This window comes from Parasteatoda tepidariorum, chromosome 2 (assembly GCF_043381705.1).
Source record: "Parasteatoda tepidariorum isolate YZ-2023 chromosome 2, CAS_Ptep_4.0, whole genome shotgun sequence".
Taxonomy (NCBI): Eukaryota; Metazoa; Arthropoda; class Arachnida; order Araneae; family Theridiidae; genus Parasteatoda; species Parasteatoda tepidariorum.
Window position 1 is genome coordinate 101643208 of NC_092205.1, and position 17533 is coordinate 101660740.

The 17533-nt window shown below is 28.3% G+C and overlaps 1 protein-coding gene across 8 annotated transcripts in view; it reads right to left on the reverse strand.

Moving 5' to 3' along the window:
- LOC107440643 (uncharacterized) overlaps positions 1 to 17533 on the reverse strand; it is a gene marked incomplete in the record, with an annotated part of 45332 nt that overhangs the window by 13371 nt on the left and 14428 nt on the right. For 7 of the 8 annotated variants that reach the window (XM_071178015.1, XM_071178011.1, XM_071178013.1 and 4 more), the window contains 6 exon segments: positions 518 to 551; positions 1763 to 1805; positions 4156 to 4181; positions 10980 to 11073; positions 14106 to 14293; positions 15264 to 15400. In XM_071178015.1, the coding sequence (XP_071034116.1) occupies positions 518 to 551; positions 1763 to 1805; positions 4156 to 4181; positions 10980 to 11073; positions 14106 to 14170 (262 nt within the window). 8 annotated transcript variants of the gene reach the window in all.

Here is a 17533-nt window from a genome sequence, read left to right on the forward strand (position 1 = left end):
ATATTTCTGTGTCTATATAATTCACTGTTTTAATCATAATCAAACACTAGTAAAATTATATTTGTTTATAGTAGGTTTAATACTAGGTAGGTTTTACTAATATTAGTTTTGTTAAAATTATTCTTAACTAATTAAAATTTGTATAAGTATTATTTTCCGAGGGAATATTAATAAAGTGATTATTTCTTACGTGATTATTTCTTACACAAATACCTTTTTTTTTAAAATCAAATGCACCATTAAATTTCATTTTCTTATAATTTTCAGCTTAAACTAAAGAAAAAAGATCTAAGTTATTTATCAATCAATAATTTGTTGTTTTAGTTATTTATTTATTATTTTTTCTTTTAAAAAATATGCCCAGACATTTTATTTTAGCATGCCTTTAACCATTTGTCGAAACTACTATTTTTTTCCTTCTTAGTTTCATTATGACACTCTTTAAAATATGCACATAAAATAGGGTAAATTAATTTAGTGAAATATTTATGGTCAAATGAATGATTTCTTACCAATTCATCATCTTCATTAATTTCAGAGGGTGGACTGTCCTGTAATAGGAGGAATTATTAAAAATTTCATGTATTCAATACTAAATTTAAATGATACTTTTAAATTAAGATTTCAATGGAGGTTTTTTAAACACCTCAAAGAAGTTGAGAATTGCCACCAAGATCATCCGAAGAAAAAAACGCAGAAATACTGAAATTATTTATTACAGTCAGTAGGGAGAGATTAAGCAATATCTAACGAGTTAATTTTTAACTATTAGTAAATGTTCCTTACTTATCTGATCCATCATGTATTTTTTAACATTTACAGCTAAATATTTCCAAGCGGGGAGTTCTCCCCAATAGGTGGACGAACTCTAAAGATAAGTTGACCACGTATTTTAAAAAAACCGCTTATCATTGGGAAACCCCATTTTATTATAAGAACACTCATACTAGACAATTAATGTAAAACATTTATAAAAATGACTCTTAAATTATTTCTAATAATAATTTATGTTTTAGCTACTAAAAATTCCCATTCTTTTTATAGTTTTATTCTGGAGTGTATTATTGACTATGTCAATACTCATCATGCTTCAAGTTAGAGCCGAGTTAACATGTATTATATGATAGTGAATTATTATTAAAGAATTGCACTGGTAGATATGCTACAATAGTACCCCACCAGAATTTTATGGGAGATATAATTCAATGAACCACTAGTTGATTCATTGCCGTATTCTCCGTGAGGCCGGAAGAGCTGTATTCAATTTACCGGGATTTGGATCATCGTCGCGAGAGCTATATTAAGTTCACGATTGTGGGTCACTCCAGAGATGCTACTAGAAGTTGAATGTGACAAGCTTTAGTGGTGTGTGATTGAGAATTAGTAGTAACATTTCAAGAAGGGCAATGTCACAAATAGCAAGTAAACTATTCACATGGGACTATCGATCAAATTAGTAATGTACATATCAGGAAAGGAGTTCTTAAGGTAGGTTCGAATCACGTCACCAATGAGGGGAGAATAATATCGACAATGTCAACTTCATCTATGAAAAGATATATCAAGATGGAGTCGAGTTAACACCCATTATATACTAGTAAATTGGTATTGAATAATTGTAACAGTAGATATGCTACAAAATGCTCTCATTTAAACTGATTAATCAGTTCCGTGGAGAATTCCGATATGAATTGTATCACAATTATCCCCATGACACTTGTCCACTTTACATTAGGGCAACTAGTGCATTAAAGAAACTTACTTGTCTTACTGCCTCCAGCCTGATGATTATAGGCGATCTCCTCCTGTCACAAAGAAATTTTTTTGCTTAATTTGGAATTTGCAAATTAATACAATGATGCAGGAAATATGATACACTGTAAAAAACTGTTGTAATATTTAGCCGAATAAGATCTTTAATAACCCAAAACAAATTATGTGAAGCAGCATTTTATTTCAGGTAAATATCAAATCAAGCATTCATATACAATTTAAAAGGTGTCATTTATGTCTAAACGCTTTAAATGGAATAAGCTGACATTAAACTCTTGCACTATTACACCATACGAGAATTATTTTCATTTCCGAAAACACCAATATTGGCCGTTAAAATATGTGTGTATGTATTTAGTTGTGTAATAAAGATAATAATATTTTGATTATTAAATATTTGTGAACTTAATGATTTTATAGTGTATAATTTCTATCTGTTTTTATTCTGTTAAGTATATTCTTTTAATACATATAATTCTTTCTAATATTGTCACCGATCTTCAATGCATGTTAGATTTACAAACTTATTTTATTTTCAGAATTAGTTTTGGCATGATTGTAAATTAATGATTCTCACTTTATATTTTATAGTAAAAATAACTTTACTGATTCTCATGTGTATCATAACTTACTGTTGGTGTTTTTAACTATATATAAATGTTTACACTTTTATACAATTTTGCAAACATCAACTTTATACCATTTTAATTCCAGCTTTCTGTATGTACTTATACTTTATATTTAATTTTATTCATTCCTTTTATCTGATTCTATTCATCTACTTATAATATTTTATCTTTTATAATTTCAGGACAAGTGAAGCTTAGTATGCCTTTTGAACTGTTTTACGGTATTGTTTGGCGCAGCAGCTCTTTTTAATAACCTGTGCCACTAAACCCTACATTCAATTCAATTTCTGCTACATAAAAAACAGTCTCTGAAGCTACTTAGCTCCAAATTGAGTAAAACAGGTGTTTCACTATCCTTGGTTCTACTTTAATATAAAATAATCATCACCTTTTTTTATGTGTTGAGATACACTAAAGGTTTTTACTGTGTATGAATTAAAACAATAGATGTCAACATCACTTAAAATGTGAACATAACTGAACATGGTCTGAATATTGAAAAATAAATAAAGGTCAGAATGTTGAATGGAGAAAAAGTCACTAGTATCGTACAAATCAGGGTTGGGGTTTTGGACGTCCTAAACTGGTTTTGGACAGGACACGTGGGTTTTACTGTCTTAAACTGGGTAAAACTGTCCTAAACTTGGTAAAACTGTCCTAAAGTGTCCAAAACCTTGAACTTTGGTAAAAGGTAAAAATTCTATAGATGTAAACATTGCACACATAATAATTACATGTATCAATAAATATTTGATATTTTTTATACAATTTACTATAACTTATTAAAGGAAAATAATATAATGGTAAAAGGTTTATAATTTTTGAAACTCCACAATTCATTGAACAACAAAAGTGAATACCTAATCCTTTAAATATAAATATGCTTTTAATATTGATAAATAATATTTTTGCATAAGGATAAATATGGCAAAATAATAATTTTTCTTAAAAAAAATACTAAATTTGTTCAAAAATTAACCTTTTGTTTTTCACAATATTTTTTTTAAAAAAAATGTTACAATTTCTGCATTATAGGATGATAAAATAGACATCTATTTTAAAAAAAATTGTTTTTAAATATAAATATATTAGTTTAAATTGAAAATACAAAATAACTGAAAAATGTATTAACAGTTTTGAAGGGCATAACTTCAGTTACTGACACTGGTGATGTATCACCACTATGCTAAAAGAATTGAACATGAATGAAATAAAAGTATTCTTGAACAGTACTATAGATAAATAAACCTGTTTATGAGGAACCAAGCACTTAGTCCCTAATATTTTAACCTGTATGGCAAGGCCAAACTTCAGTTATGTTCTATTGAATGAGAGGACCAATTGAACTTGATTACTGATTAATCTTCCCTTGCTTAAATTGAAGAATCATTCAATATTAATGAAACATTATGCTTTTAAAAACAAATATTCTCTAGTATATTTAATTATCAATATGTTATTAGCTCTATGTTTATTTTACCGCTTAAATATTGTTCAGATAAAATTGTGACATAATTTGAGTAAAAGGGTTTTGGACAGTTTAAGACAGTTTTGGACAATGGGGTTTTGGACAGGACTGTTTAAACCAGGGTTTAAACCGTGGATTAATCCATTCTGTCCTAAACCTTGCCAACCCTGGTACAAATGTGATGGTTATTTTATCTAATTGCTTACTTTATAAAATATATAAATATTAATCTAACAAATTCCATTAAGAATAAACAAAACTAAAGAAAAGAACATTGATACTCACTCAACTGACTCTTCAATCTGATCATCCTGCAACGGAATGAACATTGATTAACATATTGAAGCTTTTTTTAGCAGTTATTTATTCATGCATTGGTTACTTTATACCAATGAATGAGTGTTATTTCAGAAACTGTGATAGTTATAGAATATTCCTTTTCTTTATAATATTTCTGTGTCTATATAATACAAAGAAAAACAATCATCCGAATTACTTGAAATGGTATCATTCGCATTGATTATAAATTAAATTTTTACCATTTTCATGTAAAGTATTTTTTTAAATTTTGAATGCTTAATTTCAACCAGAATATATACTAGAGGGCTCCGCCCCCTGCTCACCAACCCCTGATAATTGCTACGCAATTACATTTTTGTTTGCTTCGTGAACAAAATTAAAGTCGTTTTCCTGGAGATTAGCTGACAATTTTTCTACACCAACATCACATAGAGAGAATATGATAGGATTATAAAATCACAGAGGTGCTTATTATCAGCATTATAAGCTTATATAAAGCGAAGAAGCAATATTATTTAACACATTACTATAGGGCATTAGCCGGAGACTAATCTCTGTATCCGAAGCATGTGTGTCAGAGCCTAACTCAAATCATTGATGATCTTATAGGATGTCGGAAGCTCCATATATGGTGCTTCATCCCCCCCCCCAGTAATTTAAATTTTAAACTGAAAAAATTAAAACCTAATGAAAAAAGAACTTTAAAATATGGCAAACAAATTAAAACATGTAATATTAATAAGTTGATGCTGAGTAATATTTCAAAAGGAAATACCATTGCAAGTAATTTCCCAATTAACTTCAATACTGACAACTGACAAAATATTTTAGTGTCAATCAGACAAAAAGCAAATCTATATTATATAAAACGCTAATATTTATGTATCAATAAAACCGATGACATTTCTTTTCTCGCTTGGCAACAGTTTTCATTTTTAATTGATAGGCTTCGGCGCGCAAGAGCACGCAGTGAGCATATCATATGTCTAATCGGTTGAATTCTCACCGAATTAGCAAAGAAATTCTCACAAAATTATCTTCATCAAAGCTGATGCTTTACATCCGGCATTCAGTACTATTTCATATTGTTTTACAACACATGGTTTTAGCCCTCTGGTGGGAAAGACTCTGAAACAAAACTTACAAAAGTTACTTTTCTCAACAACTGAAATTTAGAATAGTGTGATTAAGAAAAATATGTGAACTGTTTGCAATTTCAAATTCATATTGAAATGCACAGGTTTAAAATTTCGTACAGATAAAGTTTTCGGAACTTCAGTGTTAAAAAAAGTATACAAAAGCTAGACGTTAAGAACGTATCCAATGCGCAAGCAAAGCGAGCATCGGATTGCGAAGCAATCCGAAATGAACTGCGAAAGCAGTTCCGAGGGTTGGCGAGCGCCAGCGAGCAGGGGGCGAAGCCTCCTAGTTTTTTANAAATTATTAGGCATAATCGAGCTAGTACACAAAACAAATGCTAAGTCAAATATTAGGACAAACTCACCATCATTGAAAACCTCTTAGAAAAAATTACAAAACCAGTGTATTATTAACACAGTAAGACAGATATTATATACACTGTATTCAAAAAAAGTCTTAAAGTTCAAAAACTTATAAGAAGAAAAAGTTTAATATTAATCAAACAATTATGGTTCTTTGAAAGATTTAAAACTTTTAAACTTCGCATTTTCAAGTATTCGACATTGGCTCTCTGTAGCACTATCTGTTGAAATAAATTTGAAACTAAAACTTGATGGAAAATTGTTTATCTTGTTACATGCTTTAACTGTAAGAATAATTTTTTTAATGTTAATCATTGTGAAAATGGTTAACCTATTTCAGGACATGCTCTGCATATACCACTAGCGATATTTTATTTTATATTTTGTATACTAGAAAAAGTATTACACCTGATTCCAATTGAAATGTAGTTAAATCTAACTGCCATTCTCAGGATGTGATTTTATAGGGGTTAGCAATTTAGAGCCATTTATGCCATTGTCATAAAATTTGTAGTGCTTTTAAAATATTTATGGTTATATAAAGAAGTGCTCTTAAGATGTGGGTGGATAATTTTTGTGATTATTCTGCAATAATGTTCAAGGGTAAAAACTCATTTCAACAATAATTTATACAGAGAAATGTTGTTAAAAATGCTACAGAAATTAGCATCTTCTAATGTAATCAGGTTTTTTTCTGTTCTTTGCTTTGTTTACAAGAGATTCTATACAGTAACTCTTTACAAAAGCAAGATTCTATCAAACATCTATGAGATTTATCCAAGATTTCTTTTTATTTCCCAATATATATATGGTGTAGACTATATCTTTGTCATAAAAATAAACTACTCATGAAGACAGAAATAAAATTTTAAGGGAAACAAATTAAGAAAATAAAAACTCAATGAATTGTTCTCCACAACAACACATACAGCAAGTATTTATAAAAATAGTTTTCTTAATAATGGAATTTTAAATCAGAAGATTTATATGTAGATACCCTGTATATTTGAACTTTGGCAACTTTGTATACAAAAGTGCAACTAGTCATTTTTAGGTAGCTGGAAAAAAAGGAAATTAATAAGTTGGGAACCATTGAAACTGGTTTCTAGCATTCTAGGGCTCAACCTTCATGGTTCAAGAAAGTGACCTCAAATATGCTAACTAATTAGTACAGACGATATTTTAAGTTATAAAATCAGACACAGAAATGTACTTTCTCTAAATAAACATACCTTTTCGATTTCTGATCCTTAAAATACAGGGGAAAGCTGCAATCTAGAAAACACGATCCCCATAGCTTGGTGAAGAAAGTGGTCCAAAATTTGGACCCCTTAATTCAAATGTTACTTTTTGTGTACTTCGTCTATCTTGAGAAATTCCAAAGCAAATTGAAAAAAACTTTGCACACAATTATACAATGTGTTTATCCAAATATAATTCCAAGCAAAAAATAACTTTTAATAAATATTTATAAAAATTTTCTTATTTTATTTAATATTAGTCGAAAAAATTTTGAATTGCAAGATATGCAATTTCTTACATCAACTTATAGAATGTAATTTTACATTACAAAATTTCAGCAAAATTGGTCAATAGTTCTTGAAAAACAGAATTTTAAACCTCTGGTTTTTTTTAAATTCAATTTCTCATGAAATATTCAACCAATTTTGATCAAATTTTGTAATTTACCATGTAAATTGTACAGTCTTTAAAATGATTCAAAATGATACAATTCAAGATTTTTTTAACCATTATTGAATGAAATAATAAATCTTTATTAAAAGTTATCTTTTGCATGGAATTATATTTGGATAATTGTATGCAAAAATGTTTCAATTAGCTTAAAAAGTTCGATATATAGCAAAATACGTAAAAAGTGAAATTGACACAGGGTTCAAACTTTAGACCACTTTTTGACCTAACTATTGTGACCATATTTCCCAGATTGTGGCTACCCCCTATGTTTAGGGGAGCCAGAAATCCGAATCAGTTAAACAAAAAAATATTTATTTATTAAGAGAAAGTACTTTTTTGTATATGATTTTGTAACTTCATATATTGTTTGCACTTATGAATTAGTATATTTGAGGTCACCTCCTCGAACCATTAAGAATGAGTCCCACAACATGAAAATCTGGTCATTAGATAAAAATTATTCAGGGTGGTCTGTTTTTTATTTTGCGCACTGTACATTTACTAGGATACTGAGCATGCCTACAAACATGTAAGATAGTCTTTAATTAATATTAAAAGCACAATACAACACAAAATGTTGTATCTCATACTACCAACGATTCAATTCTATGACTATGAGTAGAAATGAATTTGTATGAGCCATATTTCTCCCACTATAAAGGGAATAAAAGGTACAATTAAATTAAAAGTTAAAACTGTTTTACTGTGTTATTAAAGANCTAGCATTCTAGGGCTCAATCTTCATGGTTCGAGAAAGTGACCTCAAATATGCTAACTAATTAGTACAGACGATATTTCAAGTTATAAAATCAGACACAGAAATGTACTTTCTCTAAATAAACATACCTTTTCGATTTCTGATCCTTAAAATACAGGGGATAGCTTCAATCTAGAAAACACGATCCCCATAGTTTGGTGAAGAAAGTGGTCCAAAATTTGGACCCCTTAATTCAAATGTTACTTTTTGTGTACTTCGTCTATCTTGAGAAATTCCAAAGCAAATTGAAAAAAACTTTGCACACAATTATACAATGTGTTTATCCAAATATAATTCCAAGCAAAAAATAACTTTTAATAAATATTTATAAAAATTTTCTTATTTTATTTAATATTAGTCGAAAAAATTTTGAATTGCAAGATATGCAATTTCTTACATCAACTTATAGAATGTAATTTTACATTACAAAATTTCAGCAAAATTGGTCAATAGTTCTTGAAAAACAGAATTTTAAACATCTGGTTTTTTTTAAATTCAATTTCTCATGAACTATTCAACCAATTTTGATCAAATTTTGTAATTTACCATGTAAATTGTACAGTCTTTAAAATGATTCAAAATGATACAATTCAAGATTTTTTTAACCATTATTAAATGAAATAATAAATCCTTATTAAAAGTTATCTTTTGCATGGAATTATATTTGGATAAATGAATTTTATAATTGTATGCAAAAATGTTTCAATTAGCTTAAAAAGTTCGATATATAGCAAAATTCGTAAAAAGTGAAATTGACACAGGGTTCAAACTTTAGACCACTTTTTGACCTAACTATTGCGACCATATTTCCCAGATTGTGGCTACCCCCTATATTTAGGGGAGCCAGAAATCCGAATCAGTTAAACAAAAAAATATTTATTTATTAAGAGAAAGTACTTTTTTGTATATGATTTTGTAACTTCATATATCGTTTGCACTTATGAATTAGTATATTTGAGGTCACCTCCTCGAACCATTACGAATGAGTCCCACAACATGAAAATCTGGTCATTAGATAAAAATTATTTAGGGTGGTCTGTTTTTTATTTTGCGCACTGTACATTTACTAGGATACTGTGCATGCCTGCAAACACGTGAGATAGTCTTTAATTAATATTAAAAGCACAATACAACACAAAATTTTATATCTCATACTACCAACGATTCAATTCTATGACTATGAGTAGAAATGAAATTGTATGAGCCATATTTCTCCCACTATAAAGGGAATAAAAGGTACAATTAAATTAAAACTGTTTTATTGTGTTATTAAAGACTGTTTAATTAAAGAATTGAAATCAGAAAATTTAAAAGGTANAGACTACGAGTAGAAATGAATTTGTATGAGCCATATTTCTCCCACTATAAAGGGAATAAAAGGTACAATTAAATTAAAAGTTAAAACTGTTTTACTGTGTTATTAAAGACTGTTTAATTAAAGAATTGAAAACAGAAAATTTAAAAGGTAGAAAACTAATGAATTTGTTAAAACATAAAAAATATTGATTTATTTAAACAGTTTAAGAAGTTAGAATTAAGAGGTAGTGAAACTAAAAACCAGGAAACAAAATATCATAAAAAGATAAATAAATAAACAAATAAAGGAATAATTGTACCTCTCCTTGATACATTTTAAAATATGCATATAGATTTACAGATTTAAGGCCAACTCATGAAAGATTAATATAAACTTTTTAAAAAATTTATTATTGAACAGCTAATTCCTAATTTTCCGTTAACTATAAAGGAGTAAATATTACAATTACGGTCACCTGAAAAGCAAGTCAATTAATAGTAGGAACGTGATTAAAGAAAACGCGCTTGATATTAGTAGTAGTAATATGAATATCAAATCATTGGCAAATTGAACTTATTAATCATTCATAATAAAAGAAGTTGTAAAATTCATACAAAATGTATGCACTAAAAAGAATAATAAAAGTAAAAAAATAACTTTTAATTATACACTGTATTACAAAATATATATAAACTAGATGCAATATTATTTACAAAAACCTGAAGTTTAATAAATTAAACTGAGTAACTTATTAAAAAAAAAGATTGTTAATAGCTGATTTATACATAAAAGTGATATATTTATCAAGAAAAACATAAATAAGATTGAATAAATTAATATCGTAACATATAGAAGTAACAAATATTTATAAATTACTACTATATTAAAAACCCGAATTGATATTTAAATTAAGATAAGCATTTACCCTGATAATTATAAAGACACAGAAATAGCTTTTTTTCATTAAGATTTATAAAAAAATTATTTTGAAAATTATAAATATTTCATTAAAATATGTCGTTTAGTATTAACAGTTTAGTAAAGTTACATAACCAAATTTTAAAAAAAAATACATAGTAAAATATTTTGCTTGAACTGTGTTGTTAAAAATATTACAAAATATATATTGTATGCCCTGTTATAGTTTTGACACAAAAATGTTTATCATTTCAAAGTTATTCATAAATTAAACTTGAAAACATGGTACATGTATATTGAGCTTAATTTTTTAAAAAAAATCTTTAACTGAAGAGAGAACAATTATGTCATTGTCCTAAGTTTAAAAAAAAATTATAATTTTCATATTTAAATGAGACCATAAATAATTTCCAAAATAAAGAATAACTGAATTAAATACACAATCGAAATAATAAAAAAACAAACATCAAACAAGGAAATAATTAATTAAACTAAAATCCTTGAAGTTAACAATAAGTCAAATAATGTATTCTCATTCATAGTATAAAATGCATTAGAAATTCTACAAAACCTAATAAGAAAAGGGAGAAAAATAAAAAGTTAATAAAATATACTTGCTATTTGGTATTATTTCACTAACCACAGCATAGTTCTCATTGTTCTGTTGCAAAAGATCGACACATAATTCAGCTAAACGTATCTCCAGCTTCTTTCCAGGTGATCCATCTCTGATTCTATGATATAATAATAAAATATGTTATTATATACATTCATAACAATTATATAATGAAAAACTATAATTAATTTTTTCTTGCTAGAATAAGCTACTGGAATCATGCATAAAAAAATTATTAAAAAAAAAGAACATTTAATTGACTGTAAAGTTTGCTAATAAGGGAACCTAAATTGGCTTTACTGTACCAAAGGTAAATGACATAACAAACACAAAATAAGTGTTGATTCATTATTGTAAATGATGTCTGACAAAGAAGAAAAAAATTTAAGAGAACAAAGAAAAAAAATTAAATTTACTTGTAATCAAGAAATCTATGTTTATTTGAAGAAGTGAGAAAGAGAAAAAAGAAGTTAAAAAGCATATTATTTGCAAAATAACAAAATCTGTGATATTTAGTGAAAATACTGATGTCCTTGATTAATCACAAAAATGTGTATAGAAAATATTTTCCTGATTGAATCAAAAAAGTGAACGACAAATTCGTGTTAATATTAGAACATTAATGTACAAATGTATATAGAAGTAGAAATTAAGAAGATTTAGTCACTGGTCCAAAGGACCAATATCTAAAAGAACTGAAATAATCAATAAATAAGCGATCAAAGCACCCAGACTGCCTTGGCCAGTTTCTGAACTGGTCACCTAAAATGTCTAACATTCGAACGTGGCTCAAAAATTTATCAGATTTGTAAAAAATGCTGCATCCAACCAGCATCACTGAAACATATACTTGATTGTGTCAGACTGTCCAGAGCAGACTTAATTTCCGATCCCCTTCTTCTCATCGACTTTCTGGCTGCAAACTACTTTTTGGAGTTGACCTGACTAATGTCAGGTCTATGAGGATAAGCAACAACAACTGAAATAATACCATAACATCCCCTTAACATTGATTGCTAGTTTAAAAACACTGACTATTTATTTTATAATGGTCCAAGTCATATTTAAGTCACCACTCATTTTGAGACGAATATATATATACACACAAATTGAAACCTGTTAAAGAAGTTCCCTTTTAAAAAGCTTTAAATTACCATTTAGACCTCTATTTCTACAATACTAAATTAACACTTTTAAAATTTTTGTTTTTAACTGTTAAGAAGAGTGTAAATTTTCTTTTCAAAGCATGGAAAATCAATCAAAGAAAAGAGACAAGTTTTTAGATATGAAATACAGCGTGGCAAAACTCTCTCGATACTGGGAAAAGAAGTTTTAGGTGGTCTTAAATGTGTGGTCACTTTTTTCATTGACTTTTACACTCAATTCAGAAAAACATGTGTTATGAAAAGTGTAGAGAGCCATCAGAATAGTTCATCAAGTAAGCGGGGGATGAAGAAATAAGTAGAAAGGAAATGTTACAGAAATTCTTAGTTTATTTGATGTCATAAAAGGTTTAGAAAGATACTAAAAACTTGGACAGTTTTCCACAATATATTACTTAGAAACAATAAATTCTACTTTGTTTCTTTTAGAAGAGACACTTAAATACATATTTCCTTCATGAATGTCTGTAATATGAACATTAAATTTTACTAACGCAATATGGGTAAGATATTATAACTTCTGTCTACTCAATTAAAAGCTGTTCCTTTACCATGAAAAACTCCTTTAACAGGTTTAACTTTTACAAATATATAAAGAGCAACTAACTGACTCATTTTAGCTGTAATGTTAAAAAAAATATTAGAACTGGAACTGCCTAAGAAAAAAATGTGTCAAACTATTATTAGAAAAAAATGCCTATGCACATTATATATTTTAAATGACAATTACATGCAGTTACATAAATACAACAGAAAAAGGAATATCAGGAAAAATGCAAATTTAAAGCTGAATTAGCATACTCTAAAGTTTACCATGTTCTTTAGGAGGTTGTTGTTACTGCTGTTGTTTTGCAGCTTCAGTTCCTACCCAAAGTCAATTGCAGCACAAAGAGAAAAGGAATAAAAGAAAAGAATAAAGAAATAATTGCAGTAACACAAATTATAAAGAAGATATACATGTAGATCAGAAATGACTGAAGGGTAAAAATTTACCATCAGGACACACACAGTTTAATAATTAAGCAAGTTGCTTAAAGTAATAATTATCATTTAAAAGAAAGATAAAAAAACACTATAATCTATATATATATAAATGAATGTGTGTGTGTATGTCCTTTATAGACTCCTAAACCATCCGAGAGAAAGCGATGAAATTTGCCATACAGATATTTTGAAGCACGAGGAAGGTCACTGTCAACATTAGAACATTCTGCGACAAATCGTTCTTGCATGATGAGCGAAAAACAAAATAGAATTTTCTGATTGGTTTAGCCATTGTTTTAAATTTAACGATTCAATTTTCACATATTTTAAATATAACATCAGTGATAATTGCTAGCTTATAGCTCTGTTTGGTCATAAAATAGTTAATTACACTTATTTAAATATTTCATAATTTTATATTTGCTATGTCAGATGAATTCGAAGAACATTACGTGGTAGTATGCGTGGTTTACGTCATCAAATTTATATTTTGTCTGATGCTATGCGATTTTATTGTATTTATATTAATTCTTTTAAACGTGTTTCGAAAAAAATACTTATTTGAAATCAACAGTAAAGAAATAGAAAAAAAAAATTATGTATTCAAAAGCGAAAATTAATGGGATAGTGGTACTAATTCGTTTAGGGGAAACATAAAAATTTGACGCCAATGAGGCTAATATACGCCAATGATGTTTTAATTAATTAAGGTAATATATGTATATTGAAATAAAAGAAATAAGCTATGTACTAGAAAGAAAAAGAAATGGAGTAAAGGCATTTATTTTCTATAAGAAACATACGAAGTCATCTAACTATCATTTACGACAATGATGATTAATTAATGCTGGTAATATGTATTAATTGAAATAAAAAAAAGTAACTTCTGTTCTAAAAAGCAAAAATAAAGAGAAAAGCACTTTTGGTAAACGTAAAAATCTGCATATTATTATTGACACTCATTTCAAGAAAATCATTTTCAAGAAAAGCATTTCTTACTGACCTATTTCCATGAACATGTGACATACAAAAAGCAAAACCATAATGCATTAGAGTAGGGGGAATCATAATAGATTTTTCTGTTCAATCCAATAAGTCATGCAAGTAGCACAGATGACGATAACAGCTACGAACTCCATAACAAGCGCAATACTCATCAAGGCAAAAAATTTGTCCGGGACTGAACCAACACTGCAAACACATTTCAATATATAATTAGCAAGAAATATGACTTTTAACAAGCAAATAGAATTGTGAGTATTAAGACTCTTATTAAGACACTTTGCTTAAAGCTATTAAGAAATTGCTAAGTTAATTCATCTTGATAAAATGCATTTATATATTTTATCGCGATATCATCGGTAGAAGAATTTACATGGTTAATTTACAGCACTAATTTGTCTACGATCTCAACATAGTCAAAGATTATTATAAAAATTCAGCTTAATTAAAGAAGATACATGTAGCAAAATTAGCAAGTTCTAAAATGTTATGCCTCAAAACATTATGTTGTTTAAATTTAAGTTGAATTTTATACAATCATACTAAATAAAATGGAATAAATATCTAAACATTAAGCCTGTAATCTAGTGACAAAACTAAAATCTGCCTAAATTCAGTCTTTTAATTTTTATGTTTGTTTGCTTTTTTAAAAGAAAACTCAGATGAAAAACTATCTGCACATGCTGTAACAATCTGCTGTGCCTGCCTCCAAACTGGAAGTTTTCTGCTGATGGGGATATTATCATAAAAAACATGAATAATACTTTAGTTAGGCATATTTTATTGATTATTAGGATTCTGAAAATAGATTGCAACTTAAATGCAGCGTTAGGAGTTCTAACAGACATATATAATGGTACCCTATGAAGATTTTTTTAAAAATCCTATTCATGAATTTTTAAAATGTTGCATCTCCATAGTCAATAAGATTTCTTGTGCTCATGTGATTTAAAAAAAATAAAGAAGGTTGAAATTAAATGCTTAGAAATTGTTTTTCATTGATTTCTATATTCTGCGATGAAGATTTCCAAGATTTTCTGAAATTAATGTTTGAAAACCCATCCTTGAATTACACCTCACAAATTAAAATATGCAAATACAAATTACTTAGCATGCAACTGAAGAGCAATAATGAAATACAAAAATTTGGCACACAAACCAAAGAGCAGTATAGGTCGTTTAGCCGATAATCAAGAGTCTTAGTCTGCAAGCTTCTGAACAGCTTATGATGGTCAAATTTACATGGATCTGCTGATATAAATTCATCTATGCCATGCTTCCTTGCACAATCAGCATCTAAATAAACACTGACTTATTAACAAAAAATTACAAAGGGAAATTATGAAAATACTAGTAACTAAAAGACTAGAAAAGTAATTAAGTTAGGTGAAATTTCATTACATCTTTTCAATCTGCATAGCTATTAATCTGTCTATTAACCCTGTAATGGTCACACAATTTTGAAAAATAGAAAAAAAGTGCCTAGTTTTTTTATTCAAGAAAATTATATAAAACGAAGGTATGTACAATATGTATTCATTTTTAATTTATGAGTTAATCGCAAATCTAAATGTTTGATGTATGCTGATATCTAGTTTAAAATAAACTATATTGAAACACATTACAAATAGTCTAGTGCTGCTGCCTGGAACGATAGAACATAAGAACAATTTTGAAAAAGTGAAAAAAAGTGCCTAGTTTTTTTATTGAAGAAAATTATATAAAACGAAGGTATGTACAATATGTATTCATTTTTAATTTATGGGTTAATCGCAAATCTAAATGTTTGATGTATGCTGATATCTAGTTTAAAATAAACTAACACATTGCAAATAGTCTAGTGTTGCTGTCTGGAACATAGAGAAATCAAACATGTTTATGAGCATAGGCGAGAGATTGCTTTAATCTTTATGGAACATTAATTTTGAACACTTATCACAATCAAATTTTAGAGGGCAAAATTTCGGCCCGCCTATTTTCATGAGAACGAGAAGAAATCAATTGTAAGTTTGGAAAATAAAAAAACTACTTGTTTCAGTTTACCAAGATCAGATGGATATGACTGGATTATATAAAAAGCTTTGACAAAAAGATAGAAATTAAGAGAGCAAAAAGATAGAAATTAAAGCCTTTTTACCTATAAATATTAAATAATAAGTGTCAATCTAAAACAAATTTTTTCATGCTTTGTATTTTATTTTATTTTTAAATACTGAAGGGGGCACTAGTTCTAAAAAGCAACAAAAAAAAGCAATGCTTTTCAATGAAAAATAACACATATACTTAATAATACAATATAACTTGTAAATAATAATAGTTTACTTCTTTTTGACCCAGTTAGACTCTTTTTTCCCCATTTTTGTAATTCTTAATAAAACAGTTTTGATTCAAAACAGCTGCTTTTTTTTATACTTAAGATAAAATTATCAAACCCAGGTTTTTTTTTCTCTTTATTCTGTAATTCAATAAACAAATATTTAAGAAGTTTTTCAACCGTAGTTGAAGAAAAATGTATTACAGTAAAACCTCATTAAGTCGCCACTCTGCTTAAGTCGTTGCTTTCCTATGGTCCCGACTAAGCTTCATAGACAATAATGTAAAATAACCCTCTTTTACCTGTCATCAAATTTAATTCTACTCCGAAAAACTCGTCACCCCAAAAAATGGCAAACCTATCTTTTTTCACACTTTTGTATACCATTCTGTTATCTTATCAGACCCGCCCCTTTCACTTTAAGTATCTCGGAGAATTTCTGACCACTTAGGACTGGGCTATAAATCTATATATATATATATATCGATTCAACGCCTATATCGGCAGGCAGATACATCGGCTTACGTTTCAGGCGGTACAACAGAAATCTGATTTAAGCCGTCGAGTAAAGAAGACGAACGATATAGCGATACAAGACACGCAAGGGAACTCGCGCTGGGGAAGACGATGTACGTATCGTTATATTGAAACGGCCNAATTAATGGGCGTTTTGCAGACTAATGACTTCTGCAAGATTACTTAACAAAAAAGTAATAAGCCTGGGGCACCTTTCAACACTGTTGAAATGTGCCCCCTAAGCTCTGTTGAAATCTGCCCCTGGTGCAGACATTTTGGTTAAAGTATTATCAACCACTTTAGAAAAAGTCTTTTTACTACTAAATAATACAGTTAGAAACTGAAATAAATAAACTAGCAGATGAATAAATATAACTTACCTTATTAAAAGATTACTAGTAGTTAAACAGTTTTAAAATCAAAACTGTCTTTTTACTTTTGGAATGTTAAAACATGTTCCACAGAGTAACACAACAGTCGTAAAAAGAAAGTGCTAAAAACTAAATGTCAACAGTTATGCATAGTTAAAGCTTATTGTCTGGCATATTGGCGAATCATTAAGCAATATAAGAAGGCAGAAATTCTAGTTGTTGAAAGGT